The sequence below is a fragment of the Diachasma alloeum genome, unplaced genomic scaffold (assembly GCF_001412515.2).
Source record: "Diachasma alloeum isolate Michigan unplaced genomic scaffold, Dall2.0 Dall_scaffold_00442, whole genome shotgun sequence".
Classification (NCBI taxonomy): Eukaryota; Metazoa; Arthropoda; class Insecta; order Hymenoptera; family Braconidae; genus Diachasma; species Diachasma alloeum.
In genome coordinates, this window is record NW_021680581.1 from 228,941 (window position 1) to 246,340 (window position 17,400).

Below are 17,400 nucleotides of genomic sequence, written 5' to 3' on the forward strand. Positions count from 1 at the left end.
CACCGCTTTTAGAGTTGGGTTTCTCGGAAGGTGTTGGTTCGCGCCGACGTATTTTATTTAGTCGATACCCTATATTCTGAGCTGCCGTTCAGAATATCGAGCATTCCCCCATCCACCACCTGGGGACGCGCCACGTTGCAGGACCTTCGAACCTGCGAAAACTCTCGGAGGATAAAGGCGTTCCTCGCCGAAAGGATCCGTGGTGTGTGTGTGTGTGTGTGTGTGTGTGTGTGTGTGTATGTATGTATGTATGTATGCACGTAACCAAAATTTTGTCCAACGATTTCTCTCGAACAAACGATGCAATTTAATTTTTTCTTCTTGCAATCGATGCATCTTCATGGAACTTATAACTGATTAAATTCTGAACAATATCGCCTCAGTGGTTCTTTCGATTTTGCAATAAAACTAGTGGAAAAACGTCGAAAAATTATATTTTCTCACAAATTTGATGATTTCTCTTAGAGTAGCGATGGGATTGATTTATTGTCATCACAATCGATGCATCTTTGTATTCCTAAGATCGGACTGAAATATCTCCAAAATCGTCTCAGCGGTTCTGGAGTTATTCAAACATAAATTTTTCAAATTTGCAACTTTTTGAAGATTTCGGGATTCCTTAATGAATAGAAAGAGGGAATTGGTCGGGAAGTTATTGGTTCGACCCGCAATGAGTCACAGCCAATTCCACCAACCTCTACCGGTCATACCTCAAAGAGTGAGCGCGCGAAGCGCGCGAGCGGGCCTGATTTTTTCTTTTAGTTTTGGTTCCCTTTACCTTGTACAACATTCCCCATATCGCTGAATCAATGTATTGAACACTTACTGGAGTGGAGGATAATATTTCAATTCAATTCCTTAGTTGGCTATATCCCCTTGTTTAGTGAAGAGCAAGTGCCATTGGAGAATAACATGTGGAGGATGTCATAAGTACTCCATCAATTATTGGAAAAAACGTTTTTCTAGACGAATTTCCATAGAATGATTTCAATATAACAGGCCAAATTAAATATCAAAAAATAAGCCGAGGGAACCATAAGTCACAGTCAGTCCACATGCAAAATCAAAGTGCTGGTGAGAATTCCAGTAACAATAGTTGAATTACAAAACCCTGGCATTCTGAAATTTAAAACGCAAAAAATTCCGACGATGAATTGACTTAATTCTTATTCTTCTAATTTCAATTCTCAGTAATTTTTAGTTACATTTAGTACAGCTGTATATAAATTCAGGCACATCTTCTCTTGCTCGAAGGAAATCTTGGTTCTGGAAATGAAAAAGTTTGAACATTCTTGTCCCAGAATTGACAATTTTTCTTGTNGGTGTGTGTGTGTGTGTGTGTGTGTGTGTGTGTGTGTGTGTGTGTGTGTGTGTGTGTATGTATGTATGTATGTATGCACGTAACCAAAATTTTGTCCAACGATTTCTCTCGAACAAACGATGCAATTTAATTTTTTCTTCTTGCAATCGATGCATCTTCATGGAACTTATAACTGATTAAATTCTGAACAATATCGCCTCAGTGGTTCTTTCGATTTTGCAATAAAACTAGTGGAAAAACGTCGAAAAATTATATTTTCTCACAAATTTGATGATTTCTCTTAGAGTAGCGATGGGATTGATTTATTGTCATCACAATCGATGCATCTTTGTATTCCTAAGATCGGACTGAAATATCTCCAAAATCGTCTCAGCGGTTCTGGAGTTATTCAAACATGAATTTTTCAAATTTGCAACTTTTTGAAGATTTCGGGATTCCTTAATGAATAGAAAGAGGGAATTGGTCGGGAAGTTATTGGTTCGACCCGCAATGAGTCACAGCCAATTCCACCAACCTCTACCGGTCATACCTCAAAGAGTGAGCGCGCGAAGCGCGCGAGCGGGCCTGATTTTTTCTTTTAGTTTTGGTTCCCTTTACCTTGTACAACATTCCCCATATCGCTGAATCAATGTATTGAACACTTACTGGAGTGGAGGATAATATTTCAATTCAATTCCTTAGTTGGCTATATCCCCTTGTTTAGTGAAGAGCAAGTGCCATTGGAGAATAACATGTGGAGGATGTCATAAGTACTCCATCAATTATTGGAAAAAACGTTTTTCTAGACGAATTTCCATAGAATGATTTCAATATAACAGGCCAAATTAAATATCAAAAAATAAGCCGAGGGAACCATAAGTCACAGTCAGTCCACATGCAAAATCAAAGTGCTGGTGAGAATTCCAGTAACAATAGTTGAATTACAAAACCCTGGCATTCTGAAATTTAAAACGCAAAAAATTCCGACGATGAATTGACTTAATTCTTATTCTTCTAATTTCAATTCTCAGTAATTTTTAGTTACATTTAGTACAGCTGTATATAAATTCAGGCACATCTTCTCTTGCTCGAAGGAAATCTTGGTTCTGGAAATGAATAAGTTTGAACATTCTTGTCCCAGAATTGACAATTTTTCTTGTTATGAATTCAATCTACTCCTGTTTGTATGTCACCTGACGTATGGACGCAATTTCTAATGTTCAATTAGTATTGAATTATTCCACAATTTTATTGCTTTCCAAATTCTCTTGGTTCTTGATTCAATAACTGTCCTCACTTGAAATTAATATCTTTTCAATTGTGAATGTCAGTAATTTTTCTTCAGAAGTTGAGCTACTACTATTTTATATTCAGTAGAATGTTTTCTAGAACCATGAGTTTATTGAAACCAATAACTTGTTTATGGAAACTAGAGACTTGTTTCATCTGCGTAATGACACTGGGGCACACAATGAAAACTTACATATGAATGAGCTAAAATAATTATGCACCAGAGGATCTAGCTGAAGTCTAACTTTTTTAGTAGTAATCAGGCCTAAAATATTGAAAACGTCATGAATTCACAGAAAGATTCCGTGCTCTCGAGAACAGAAGGTAAAACTGCCGTGAATATTTTGATAATTCGCTCAGTGAGATCCCCATGACATCCTAAAAGAATATTATCCATTTGATATTTGTCGAGCAGCAGGTATTTATAACCAGACACTGTCATCGTCACAGAGTTGGACCGCAAAGCTCGGTTTCCGTATTTCCTTATGAAGAACATCCCAGATTGAGAATAACTGAAGAATCTATAGAGTATGCCAGAACAGCGACTTCTGAAAATCGAGTCATGGGCATAAAAGGTCCCACCGTCTTCTCTAAAATAATGCCGGATTTTATTAATGGAATGGCAATCGATAAGATGCACGGTGTGGATGGTGAAATCGTAAAAAAAATGCTTGAACTATGGTTCAATGTCGATTATCGCCAACTGCCTTTCTCTCTCTGCCAGTTCACTGATGTTATAAACAGACGTTTAACATCCATTAAACCTCCAAAATTCGTCTATCAAATGCCACGTTCTGTTCTTGAATTAGTCATTGGAAGGCTTCAGAGCTGACGTTGTGGTTTTTGTACTATTCTGTACCAATTCTGGAGGGGATCCTGAGACAAGACTACTTTCAACATTACCTGTTGCTTGTTACTGCTATATCTATCTTGAACTCCGATGAAATTACGTTTGAAATGCGTCAAACAGCTCGTGATTTACTTCACAAATTTGTGAGAGAGAATTTCAAAAGCTTTTATGGGCTTCGTCATTTCATCATGAATTTTACTCAAATGTCATGTGACAGACCACTTCACAGCTCTTGATGTCAGTCTCCTTCAAGCCGTCTGTTTTCGCATCGTGATTGATGATCAGTTATTTGTCGGTCTTCCAATCAACAAAAATGAGCTTGAGTGAACTGAAGAATTACTCCGAGAGTGAACGTATTAAACTAGTTGAATTCTATTTTATATTGCAGGGTTAATTTCTTTAAATACAATGTATTTAATGATGAAATACAGGTCAACATTCTTATGATAAAATTTCGTGTATAACGAGTTATTTTCCTTCCTTTTTTTCCATTAACAATGGTATATTGACAGATGAAAATCCAATTAGACTTCAACTCCATCATCGTTACAAATTTAGGTGAACGTCCTGCTTCAAGAAAGGTGAGAGATAAGATATGGCAATTGTCCAAGTATGTAATTGTTGAACTGTTTTAAAAATAACTGGGATTTATGAAATTGTCTTCTAAAGCTCCCTCATAGCTAGGAGCAGAAAGACATTTAAAGCGTGAGGTTTTCTCTTAATTCGAATCACAGTTACTCTCGAATTATCAGTGTTACGAACTTCACGTATTAAAAAATTTAATATATGCACCTATCGCTTTCTCTGAGAGATTCTATCGAATTTCGATTGGAATTCTATAAGGATTCTATTGGAGTTCTATTGGAAAATTCTATCTGTTTTTCGTGCCATTTCTATAGAAGATATTTAATAGAAAAGTTAATAGATTTTCATTTTTCTGTGAAATCCTTGGGCGTAAATTTTCTACGTTTTTTTCCCTGTATTTTCATTTGTTTCTCATAACAAAACCCAAGAAAATAAAATTGGAAAATTCATACCCAAAAATTCTTATGAAAAGAAAATTCTATCAACTTTTCAATTCAATATTTTCCATAAAAATGGTGCGAAGAACAAATAGAATTTTCCAATAGAATTCCAATAGAATTTTTATAGAATTCCAATAGGAATTCAATAGAATTTCTTGGAGAATGCGTAAGGTTTGTTTATTGAATGTTTCATACGTGTTGTATTGAATCCAATATCAAATCGTTCATGAATTTCCTTTCTTATCTTGGAATTTCAATAGGAATTACTTTTACCATGTGTTTGGTGAATGACTAAATTTAGAGTAGATGTGGGATGAAAATGTGGAGGGAGATGTTGGGAAAATTACTGATGAGCCGGATTTAAAAAATCACACTTTATTTTGTGGGATCGAATCACTTTGTCAAAACTATTTAAACTCTTTGGTAATTTAATTGTTGAATGTCTAATTATACTGATAATTGTTTTTCACTGTTAATTCGTTGAGTCACTGAATTTAGACTGAATTTAATCAACAGAGGTGATGTACTGAACAAAACGGTGATCTTACAAAGACCGGTGATGTACTTGATTACTAGTGAGCTAGGTGAGGTTCAAGAAGCTACTGTACTCGGTAAGGTGCGATATAAAACGTGTACAGGTGATTTGCTCGAGATAGACTTGTACGGTGAGAGTCTAAGCCTAAACTGATTCGCGCGTGGTTCGGTGACTTATGACTGATGACCCGAAGGGTCCCGGAGATTTTCTAAGTAGGCCGATGGTCGACCAGAATGTTCTGGAATTTTAGTTGCGTTTCAAACACCATGTTCAGATATTATTCATATTCCAATAACAGATTGAACTCTCACTCATTATGAATAGATTGAGAAATTATAACAAAGGTTGACTGAATGAGAGCAATAAATATGAGCATGAATAATATTTATTGTCAGAGAATCGTAATTTGATCGAAATCAACTCATTTTTCAGCAACAACATCTTTCAAAATATTATGTGTGTTAACCGTTGTTAAACATTCAACAATTCGTCATGTGAGTTTAGATCCGTATAATAATAATCAAATGTGAAAAAAAAGTGTAGATAAATCGAAAAATAAAAAATAGTTCTACAGATCGAGCTAGTTGAGAGCAATGAAAGAGAACTTTGAAAAACATAAAGAAATGAATAAAGATAGCCAAGTCAGTGAATTTTGTATCCATAGTCCTACAACGCAATTTTTTGTAAGTAGACTAGCTCTACATTAAACAATTGAGAAAAGAATCTTTATGAAATAAAAAACTAGTAAGGGGAGGACCAATGTTTTTGGCGCGGATCAGAACAAGGAAAATGAGATTGACATTAGACAGTGATTTCAAAAACTCCGCGCCAAGAACATTGGTCCTCCCTTTACTAGTTTTGTATTTCATAAAGATTCTTTTTTCAATTCTTCAATGTAGAGCTATTCTACCTACAAAAATTTGCGTTGTAGGACCACGGATACAAAATTCCCTGACTTGGCTATCGTTATTCATTTCTTTATTTTATTCAAAGTCTCTATGAGGGTTGTATTATTCACAATAACCAGAAAAATAATCTTTTCAATTTCCAGGAGCAACCGAACAAAAATTTTCCTTGGCACAGTTTTTTTACAAAAACATTTGTTTTTGTTTTTTAAGCAGATTTCGCTCATTTTTGCAAAACGAAGAAATTATGATTTTTAAGCTCTTCGAGTTTTGTTTGTTACAGTTGAATTTCATCTTTCTTTGATTTTTTTGTTTCTTTTCCATAAAAAAAAGTATTTCTATCGATAAGCCTTTTCCGGCATTTATTTATCAACTGAATTTCAATCCCATCATTTTCAATAATCTATGTATGCATTCGCATCAACTGCAAAATTTTCACTGAATTTAAAATTCATGCACTACACTTAATTTGAAAATTCTCGGCGAAAACCGATCTTATTCGGATTTCCCACATGAACAAACTTCGAAAATATACTAGATCAAACGTTGCCCATAGATTGAATTAAGAATATAAATCAATCGAAAACCGGGTAGAATTTCCAGGTAAATAGGCACACCAACTCATACATTCATTCATGTTTATTTCGCATGCAGTCACATATTCGATATAGTATATTTCGTCATTAGGCCGAAAAAAACATTTCTGGCGAATATGAGGTTTGCAACACGAGCCGAAGCCGAGGGCGGCAAAAATATGAGCTAGGAAAGTTTTTCTTCAGCCAAATGACGAACGATATTTTTTGTTATTTCGGCTGCAAAGCAGTGAAGCACTGCCTTACGGCCGGAATGACAAAAAGTAATAGTTTAATCCATTGAGTCACGGAACTTTTCCCCACTTTTCGCCATTTTGTGGTAGTGTGCCTACGCCGCCGTGTTTTTCTTATGGCCCACTAATACACTGCCGGACCCCCCCCCCACTATCCTCGCACAGAGACGATTCAAAACGATCGTGACTCAATGGTTTAATTCTCTTCGTCACGAAGGTAGTGAGCAGCTTTTCAGCGAGGCTTCACGAACTGAGTGACAAAATATGCATTTTCCGTTTCTATTTTCCCCTTTTTGTACTATCGGCGTTTTGCTAATTTTCGTTTTCATTTTATTTTTCCCTTTCTAAAGAGATTCAATACTTAACCTCTACATCCTGTTCAATAGTTACTCAAATTTCCCCCCAACAATATTATGTGGATTGGGGAAATTACCATTCTCAGACAATTACTTTGTTGAATAGGGCTATCCTGGTTTCAAATTTTTTGCGCCCAAAACATACCTCTCGTCGGTAACGGATGCGCAAGAGAAAGCCCAGGTGTGCCAACAGATTTTTCCTTTTGATCACTAGGGAATTCAGAACTTAACTAGTTACTTCTTTGAAATCACTTATTAATTTGCAATTTATGAGTCATTGAGATTATTAAGGGGAAACCGCGGTGAATTTTGAAAGTCTTTGTTAGGATTAGGAACCTATGCAGCGACTCTTGATATATGATGGGACATGTTAAAAAGTGGGAAAAATGATGATTACAATCGATTTTACCCCATACATGAGCGAAAAACGACGCTTTCCGGTTTTACCTTCAAAAGCGTCCAAGTGCCTCAATTTTCAACCGATTGACATTTTTTTGGCTCGGTACCTTCGTTAGACTCCAAAGAATAATGGTATGTATCCGTTTTACGATCCACATTTTTTTCTTTTCGTTTATTGCTTTCACATTGATTTATCAATTTTCAATTTTTTCCTAATTTTTTCATAATCTGCTCCATGGATCGTAAAACAGATGGATACCTCCGTTCTTTGGAGTCTAACAAACATTTTGAAAGAAAAAAAATGACAATCGGGCGAAAATTGAGGCACTTGAACGATTTTGAAAGTAAAAACGGGAAACGTCGTTTTTCGTTGATGTATTCGGTAAAATCGATTGTAATGATCATTTTTCCCACGTTTTAACGGGTCTCATCATGTATCAAAAGTCACTCAATGGATTCCTAGCTCTAAAAAAGACTTTTTAATTTCATCGCGGTCTCCCCTTGAGAAAACAAAGGCTTCGTTAGAACATTCCATTAGAACATTCACAATAAGTGAATTTCCATACAAAATACAATAATTGTTTTTTCTATACAATTTCTCACGGAGTTGTCTCCGAGGAAAGAAAATCGGAATTTGAGTTAGGTTTTACCGATAGCATATACGCCTCCCCAGTGTTTTATCGGGCGTAAAAACATTATGGGTGAAATACTCCACTCATCGTTGCGTGAATCCCTCAGAATAGGAAACATCCTGCGTAAATCGCTCCCATCTGCATGAGTACTGAATGAATCACTAGGACCACCTACTTGAGTCCCATATGGCTTGAGTGAAGCCCTACTTCCCGTTACATTCACCTGCGTGATTGCTGCGAGTTTTGCGTGAAACAATTGGGATGAAGACCATCCTGTGTGAATCACTCTCATCTATATGAATACTGCGTGTATATTATCTATGTGAGTTCCACGGGACCTACGTGGAGCCCTATGTTCTGTTCCATTCATATGCGTGATTGTTGCAGGTATTGTGTGAAATACTGAGAATCTAAAATATTTTATGTGAATTACTCTTCTCTATACAAACGCTGTATGAACCACTCCACTCACTTTTGCTTAAAGCGCTAAGATTATTTGAGTTTTTTTTATTGTTATGACCTTTGGGTCCCCTTTCGGGTCCCTTTTCGGCATTCAATCTCACTTCATGCATGCGGCTGTGGATTCTACACTGTATCGCATTCATACTCCTATAGAACATAGGAGCAGGCATAGGAAACCACAGGGAATCCATGCCGGTACAGGCGGTTACTCTATTAGCAACCTGCCGCTCGCCGGAGCCTTCCGTTGAAAAATTCAGTTCCACCGCGAATCGAACTCACAACCTTTCGCACACTAGACTTGCGTCTAATCCACTCGGCCACCGACGTCGGTGATTATTTGACTGATCCACCTGACTCCTTGTTCTCCTCCCCTTCCATTGCATTCATTGGCATGATTGCTGCGGGTTCTGCACGAATCACTTAGAACAGGAAACATTATGTTTGAACTGCCACTTACCCTTGCATGAATCACTAGGATGATGAGCATGATTTCTGTGAGTGAATGCTATGGATTCACTCAAATAATTTACATTATGCGTAAAAAAACATTCTGCGCGAATTACTCTCATCTGTATAAGGCCTGCGTAGATCAATCCACTCAGTCTTGCGTGAATCACTAGGATTAGATACGTGAGTCTTGCGTGGCTTGTGTGAAGCCCTAGATTCTGTTCCATTCATATGCGTGAATGTTGCGGGTCGTACGTGAAACACTGAGAATCTTAAACATTTTGCGTGAATCACTCTTATCCATACCAACCCTGTGTGAACCACTTCACTGACTCTTGCGTAAATCGCTAGGATGATCTGAGTGATTCCCCGCTGCCTGCCCTTCCAGTGAATTCATTCTCGAAAATACTACAGATTCTGCGTGAATCACTCAGAATAGAAAACATTATGGGCAAAATACTCTACTCACCGATACATGAACTACCATGAAGATCTGCGTTTGTAGCGAAAACCCCTATGTTTTATTCCATTCATCTGCGGAAATCCGGAAATGCTACAATTTTTGCTTGAATCACTCGGAATAGAGAACAACCTTTGTGAATCACTGTCACCTGACGAAATTCTGTACGTACACTTACGTCACTGACTAGAATCATCTATGCAACCCGACAAATTGCTCCCTGCCATTCCAAAGCGTACTCTACATGCGTCCCAAACCCCCTACATCAAATTCATTTACGTAGATGCTACAGTTTGCGTATGAATTCGTAAGCTAGTAACCTGGGGATAAATATCTGAGTGAGTCCTGAACTCCTATGTTCCATGGCATTCATCTGCCAGAATGCTGCATTTTTTACATGAATTGATCAGAATAAGAAACATTCCGCATGATTTACCCTGATTTGTTTAAGTACTGCGTGAACCACTCGACTAACTCTTGCGTGAATCACTAGGATCAAGTATTATCTGCGTTAGTCCTGAACCCTCATGTTTCATGACATTCATCTGAGTGAATTCTGCTGAGTGCTACATGCATCAAGGCAAATAGCCACGGTCATTGTTGAAACAGTATACGGACACGAGAAGTCAAATACCAGTTACCAAACAAGAGATACGAGACACCAGACATTAGACACCAGATATCACACATCGGACACAAGACAGCGGACACTAGACACCAGTAACCAGATATTAAACACGAGACACCAGACCCCGGCACCGGTCACCAGACATTACACATGAGATACCAGATACGAGACAGCCGACACTAGACACCAGATATCATACATTGAACACGAGACACCAGAAACCAGACACCAGACACCAGACAAGAGTGCCTATCCATCACGTATCCCCCTATCGTTGAAATAGTATACGGACACCAGAAACCAAGCACCAGACAATAGTCACCAGCCATTACACATGAGATACCAGTCACCATCCATTACTCATGAGACACCAGTCACCAGCCATTACACATGAGACACCGGACACCAGACACCAAACACTAGACACCAGATGTTGTACATCGGACACGAGCCACCAGACATCAGACCCCAGACACCGGACACCAGACACGAGTCACCTATCCCTCACGTTACCCCCTATCATTGAAACACTATACGGACACCAGAAGCCAAACACCAGACACCGGATACGAGACACCAAACACTAGACACCAGATATCATACATCGGACACGAAACGCCAGCCCCCAGACACCAGTCCCCAACCATTACACATGAGGCACCAGACACCAAACACTAGACACCAGATATCATACATCGGACACGAAACGCCAGCCCCCAGACACCAGTCCCCAACCATTACACATGAGGCACCAGACACCAAACACCAGACACCAGACATCATAAATCGAACACGAGACACCAGACACCAGATACGAATGCCTATCTATTACGTATCTCCCTATCGTTGAAACAGTATACGGACACCAGAAATCAAACACCAGACACCAGTAACTAGACATTAAACATGAGACACCAGACACCAGTCACCAGACACCAAACACCAGAAACCAGACACTACAAACGTTAGGCACTAGACACATCATGTCTTTCTATTGAACAGAGCTTTCAAACACCAGACACCAGACACCAGACACAAGTACCCATATACGATGTATTTCCCTACCGGCGAGAAAATAAACAGACACCAGATACCAGACACCATATGCGAAAAAGGAGCTTTCAGACACCAGACACAAGATACCAGGCACTAGACAATAGACACGAAGACAGAGCTTTTAGACACCAGACATTAGAAACCAGGCACCAAGGGGTGCCAATATGCACACCCATTAATAATTAACATAAAAAACTGCTCTCATGAGAAAATTATGGAACAACAATTGAGAAAATTCATGTAAATAATTTATGAAAATTGTGATGGCGGTACTTTAATTATCATTATCGAATCATTCATGTTTTACTATTTTCGTATGTCTTGAAAATATTCATGTACATTGTTGTAAGAATGTACAGGGTGTCCCTTAGCATGTGACCGAAGTAAATTGCGTGGAATTCCGCAAGGTGGCAGTGCAGTCTGAAGTCTAATATATGGTTCAAGTGGAGACTCTCTGCAAATTTCATTCATGCTTCAGTCGCTCGAGAATTGCAGCACTAAAATGGAAAATTTAACCATCGAACAAAAATCAATCCTTATCAAATCATATTACCGAAAAGGAGATTCAGCTACTGCAGCTATAAGAGCATTTCATTCTAAGTATGGCACACATACTGGAGTGTCTGATTCGAGTCTCAAACGGTAAATAAAGTAAATGAACTAACTAACCAAAAAATTTTGTTTTCTTCTTTTTTTTGAAAATTGATGCATTTTTCGACCAGTTATGGTTATTTTCAAGATAATTAAGAATTTTGATCAGTACGGTACACTAGACGATAGAAAGCATGAGCCTGGTCCTTCACGTACTGTAACCACGGATGAAGTTGTCCGCATAACTGAACAACATTTCAAAAAATATCCAAATGATACTCTTCGAAAGGCTTCTCAAACCTTGAAAGTCTCAAAAACTTCACTTCACCGCATCTTGAAAGTGTTTTTAAACTTCCATCCCTATAAAATTTCTGTGCATCAATTTTTAAGTGCGGAGGCATAGGCTCACCGTGTGCAATTTTGCCAAGAACTTCACAATTTTTTTGAATCCAAGGAAATGAAGGCACAAAATATTATCTTTTCGAGCGAAGCACATTTCTACTTAGGTGGCTTACTAAATAACGAAACTTTTGGCTTTCGGGGGACTGAGTCACCTCACGTTATTGAAACCAAGTCCTCACACCTGAAAAAAGTCATTGCATGTGCGGCAATTACAGAGAAAGCTATTTTCCTGGACTTTATTGAGAGTCCGACAATCAGTGATGATATTTGCTGTGAGTTCTTGAAGAAGAACTTCTTTCCTTGTGCACGAAAAAATCAGTTAGTCAAGAATTTCTACTTCATGCAAAATGGTGCCGCCCCACACAGGACTGCTGGAGTATGTGAAATACTTTTTTCCGTTTACGGCACTCGTGTATTAGACTTAGGTTACCTTAAGTATGCCCATGGGGGCATGGAATGGCCGCCTTACAGTCCGGACTTAAATCCCTGCGATTTTTGCCCATGGGGTTTTCTCAAGGACAAGTGCTATGAGAAGCATCCGACGACGGTGGGAGAGTTGCAAGACGCAATTAGGGATGCTATCCGAGCTGTTGATAAAAACACAATACAGTGCAACTATATCAGTTTCGAACGCAGCATAGAGTTCTCTAGGACAAGTGATAGCGGACACTTGGAAGGAATTGTATTTTAATTTGCCGAATGTTCCTTGTAGAATAAAAAAAGAACAATTATTTACATTTTACTGTCTCCAAGTTATTTGCAATTTACTTTGGTCACATGCTATGGGACACCCTGTAGTAGTTTCTATTTTTTATTATTGGATGTTTATTGTGGTGGACTAAGTGGTTTTTGGACGAAAAGGTTTTTGGACGATTTGGGTCATTGGACTGAGTGATTTTGGACGAAAATCCATTGGGAGAAAAGGTACTGGACGAATGGTTTTGTCCAAACCCTAATAATAATCCATCATCATCATTATCATCCTTTAGAATTAAGAAAATTATGTATCCTAGACAATAAGAATAATTTCTGAATAAATAATTTACGTAATCCTATAAATTGTGCGTTATATAGTTATTTCATTTTATCATCACTCATTTCCCACCCACCAGCCACATTCTAACCACCACTCATTTCCCACCCACCACCCCTTTTCCATCTGGCGGTCATTTTCCTCCCACCACCAGCTTCCTGTGATCGTCGTATCCCAACTTTGCGACCCTGCACCTCAGGAGGCCTCCCAGCGCGCTGACATCCTCTTCAAAAAGCATGCCGCTGAACGGCGAAGGGGGGGGGGACGTGCACGTGCACTTCCTGGAAAAAGGGGGGAGGGAGCTTGAGACATTTCCCAATCTCGCCCACTTACTACTTTGGAGATGTATGAAGTCAAAAGTTCCAATATCTCAATAATTTGTCGGTATTTTACAGTTTTTAATTATACTTACAGCATAAGCGCATAAGTGTTTATGTGAAAATGTAATTTGACAACAAATTTTGATATATTTATCAAATCTGAATCTGATCAAATATGACATCATATTTTCTATAATATCGTTACTATTATTATTATTTCTATTCTTCATGGTTATTATTTCACAGATGATGTCTTATCTCGACTTTTATCGAGGGCATATTTAGCATAGATATTTGTCAAAAATGTCTTGATACGGCAAATTTTGACATATTGAGTATAACAGAATTTGTCAAAGTATGTAATCATATCTTTTATTATGTCATTATTTAATGGATCATATCATATTTTTATATTTTTTTACGACATTTTGATCATAGGTTTTTGTCAGAGAATGTCATCATTTCACAAATTATCACATTAAAAATCTGACATAGTTTTACATATCGTTATACTTTTTTATCATATGACTATATTTGTCGTCACATTCTGATATTTGATGACATTCTATCGACTTGACATGATATCACATTTTTTGTTGAAATATGTTAAAAAATTTCTAACAAAATTTCTTATATCATGTCGAATTCTGTCGATTTATATCAAAATTCGTGGTATTTTCCATTTTTTGACATTTTGTGAAATTTTCTATCACTATTAAGCTGAATGTGTCGACCCTATTCTCTTAATAGAAATTTCATGGCACAAAAACTTCGCCGCGTGACCTGATGCGCGATATTCAGTGTTATAGATATAGGCACTTTGGCTCAATGTTGCAAAATTTCGACTGGGGTCCCACGATGGTTTACTTCAATTAGAGTTTGAAATATACGTATTTACAGAATATATACACTACCGTAAAAGTACGTGGTGTTCTAATAGCACTAGCCAGATCTGCATTCTTCTATTTTCGTTGAATGTACTTATCTTTGTTATCAGTCTCATAATATCGATCCAATTGAAGCACTTGGCCGCGGTAAAAACACGTATTTACCAATGATAACGATCATATTCCTTCTATCACCACTGACCGAATGGTCAACCGTAATTATAATTCCCATTGACGAGAGGCAAACAATTGTGTTATCATTTCCTTTCGATTTCCATCTCAATTCGATTTTCAGTAAGTAATTTACCTCATAACACGATAGTTCACCATCAAGATAAAAGCATGTTGTTGTTTGTCGTATTTTCTCGGCTATAACGAATAAAATTGAAATACACTCAGCAGACTTGTTTACAAACGGTGCCCAGGTGAGAAACAACAGTTGAAAGAGCCTAAATTAAATTTAAAAAATTTTAAAACGCATTCTTTGGATTTTTTGCTTTAATTGAATATGCATGTGTCTCGGGGTGCTATCAAGCAAGCCTTTTCAAAAGCTAGTGAGTACCATTTTGGTATAATTTCAATTTATTCATTTCATCAATCAGATGAATGAATAATCACAATTCACAAACGTCGCGAAAAAAATCTAGTGATCTCGAAGTGGAAATGGAAGCTCACTGCATAACGATTTGAAAACAGATTTAAACTTTGAAACCTGATTTTATTTCTATGAATTCTGATAATTATTTCTCTTAGAAGGATTCATGACGACTGCTAAAGAGTATGATGCCACTAAACAGGAAGTCACCATGAGTAAGCAATTGAAATCAGATTTGTACCAAGGGCTCTTTCCTATTTACCACCTAAGTAAAGGATTCGGACTGCTACCAGTAAGAGTCAGTATCCAAGCAAGTGGGAGATATAACTCGAAGATTCACGTGGTTGACATTATATACGGGTGAGCAAATTTACTTTATTTTGTTCAGACGTTAATGGCTTAGGACTTCAACAGGGTTTGTCTCCTTTTATTATTCATCTGTGCTGAGATTTGGGGACTCTGGAGAGACCTCAGGGATGGATGGGTGAATAGTACTAGATTGAAGCGGCAGACAGCATTGAATGTGACTATTGGAGACGTAGTGGCTGTTGCTCTTTTGGCTGCAGTTGGAGTACTTGGTGCTCCTTTTCGGTGGAAATACCTTCAGGAGATTATAGGCCGTCTTATTGACGTGAGTTGAATGTCTTCGGAGGAACATAAAAACAGAATGAAAAATGAAACTGGAGAATAATATTGTGCTATAACAGCAAATTGAACATGAAATATAAAAATCATTCATTGAAGAATCAATTTTTGATTCACATTATGTGAATTTACTTTTTATCTTTAGGCTGATGAAAGGATTGGATTTATCAACGCCAGAAAAACACGTAGATTTGCAATAATCATCTCAGCAGGGGCACTCGTCTACTTGATAACAATTTCTTCTCTTGATATTTATGTATGGGACATGCAAACTAAACTGAAAAGAAAAATGGCTGACAAAGGCCCAATCAACTATTCCCCCATATACTTTCTCTACATGCAGGCATTAATGATCGAGATACAATACACGATTACTACATATAATCTGAATGAACGTTTCTTGAGGCTGAATAAGAATTTGGAAAATTTATTAAGAACTGGAAGAAATCTTATGAAAAAAGATGTGAGCTTTACTAGTGAATGTAAGGACCAAAATGAATTTATCATATATCCGAGGGCCAAAGTGGAAGCAAGACCTGCAAGGGTCTTTAGGACGCCGAAAGTATATGACTGGATGGCTGGTGCAGGAGGCAAGAACTATTATATTGGACTAGCTTGTGCCCCCGTGTTACCTGCTCTATTTTCTTCTTCTATATCTTCAATTTCATGTTAGGGGTCATTCCCGTATTTTACCCTGACGGCCAATGCCATCTATAGCAATTCTAGAAAATTTTAGATTATTTTAGAAAGTTGGAGAAAATTTCAGGAAAATCGCCGGTTGTTTTCTGAAAATTCGCGAAAATTCTTCGGTTTACAGAAAATTCTCGACTTCTTTAGAACATTTTTTGGAAAGAGTCAATTTGTGTCAATCCATGAAATTGGAAAAAGTGGGTGGATGCCACTATCTCCGAAAGGTATTGGGCCGGCTTGTTAATGTACCTTTTGATCTAAAAACCCGTTTAACAAACGGTCCGTTTGCCCAATCATCCGTTTGTGAAACGGAAGTTTCGAGGAATAAGAACATGAACATGAAGAGAACCGGCCCAGAGATTAGTGTCAGTGCCACACCGTCATATGGAAAAAATAAAGGCTATTTTTTATTCTCCCCTAATCTTAGCAACTCATGTTACAATCCGTCCGCTAAAGTTGGCGAGATACACTTGCGACATATCACAGAGATTATAATGAAGATCTCCCATGGCAATGTATACGCTTCAACCGAGTTTTTTCGTAGCGGTGGTGCATAAACTAAATGCGAGTACACATTTGTTGGTAGAATAGGACACATATACATTGTAACGTGTTATTTTCATTCCAAATCATTGCATGGTTTTATGTAGACCGTCACATAGATGTTTTGTCGTTAATTTGGTCACTACCCGACTTGAAGTCAAACCTTCCAACAACGAGAGTCATATTTGACAGTGATTATATGTTATTGACACATTTTTGTATGATTTTTGTATAAAATGCCCCCACACTCATTGGTCGTAGGACTTCGGTGGACTTCGAGAGACATCGAGGGAATTTCGTCGCTGTTATCTTTCCCGATGAAATTGATGGAACCTGGAGTATTATCTGGGTTACGTTAAGCTTTGATAATTGACCGTGAGACTATGGCGCTGAAGCTATGGGATAATTTCGACAATGAAATGCGAGTCTACATCAGAGAGAGACTGCAATATCATTTGCAGTCGTAATGTTATCTATATATATATATATATATATATATATATATATATATATATATATATAT

The 17,400-nt window shown here is 37.7% G+C and overlaps 1 protein-coding gene across 1 annotated transcript in view; it reads left to right on the forward strand.

Moving 5' to 3' along the window:
• Positions 1-15,165: 15,165 nt before the first annotated feature.
• The window catches only part of LOC107042314 (gustatory receptor for sugar taste 43a), a 17,842-nt gene continuing 15,607 nt past the window's right edge, over positions 15,166-17,400 (forward strand). Inside the window, exons 1-3 of the mRNA XM_015263313.1 lie at positions 15,166-15,359; positions 15,414-15,630; positions 15,790-16,234. Coding sequence (XP_015118799.1) covers positions 15,166-15,359; positions 15,414-15,630; positions 15,790-16,234 — 856 coding nt within the window. The remainder of the gene's footprint in view (positions 15,360-15,413; positions 15,631-15,789; positions 16,235-17,400) is intronic.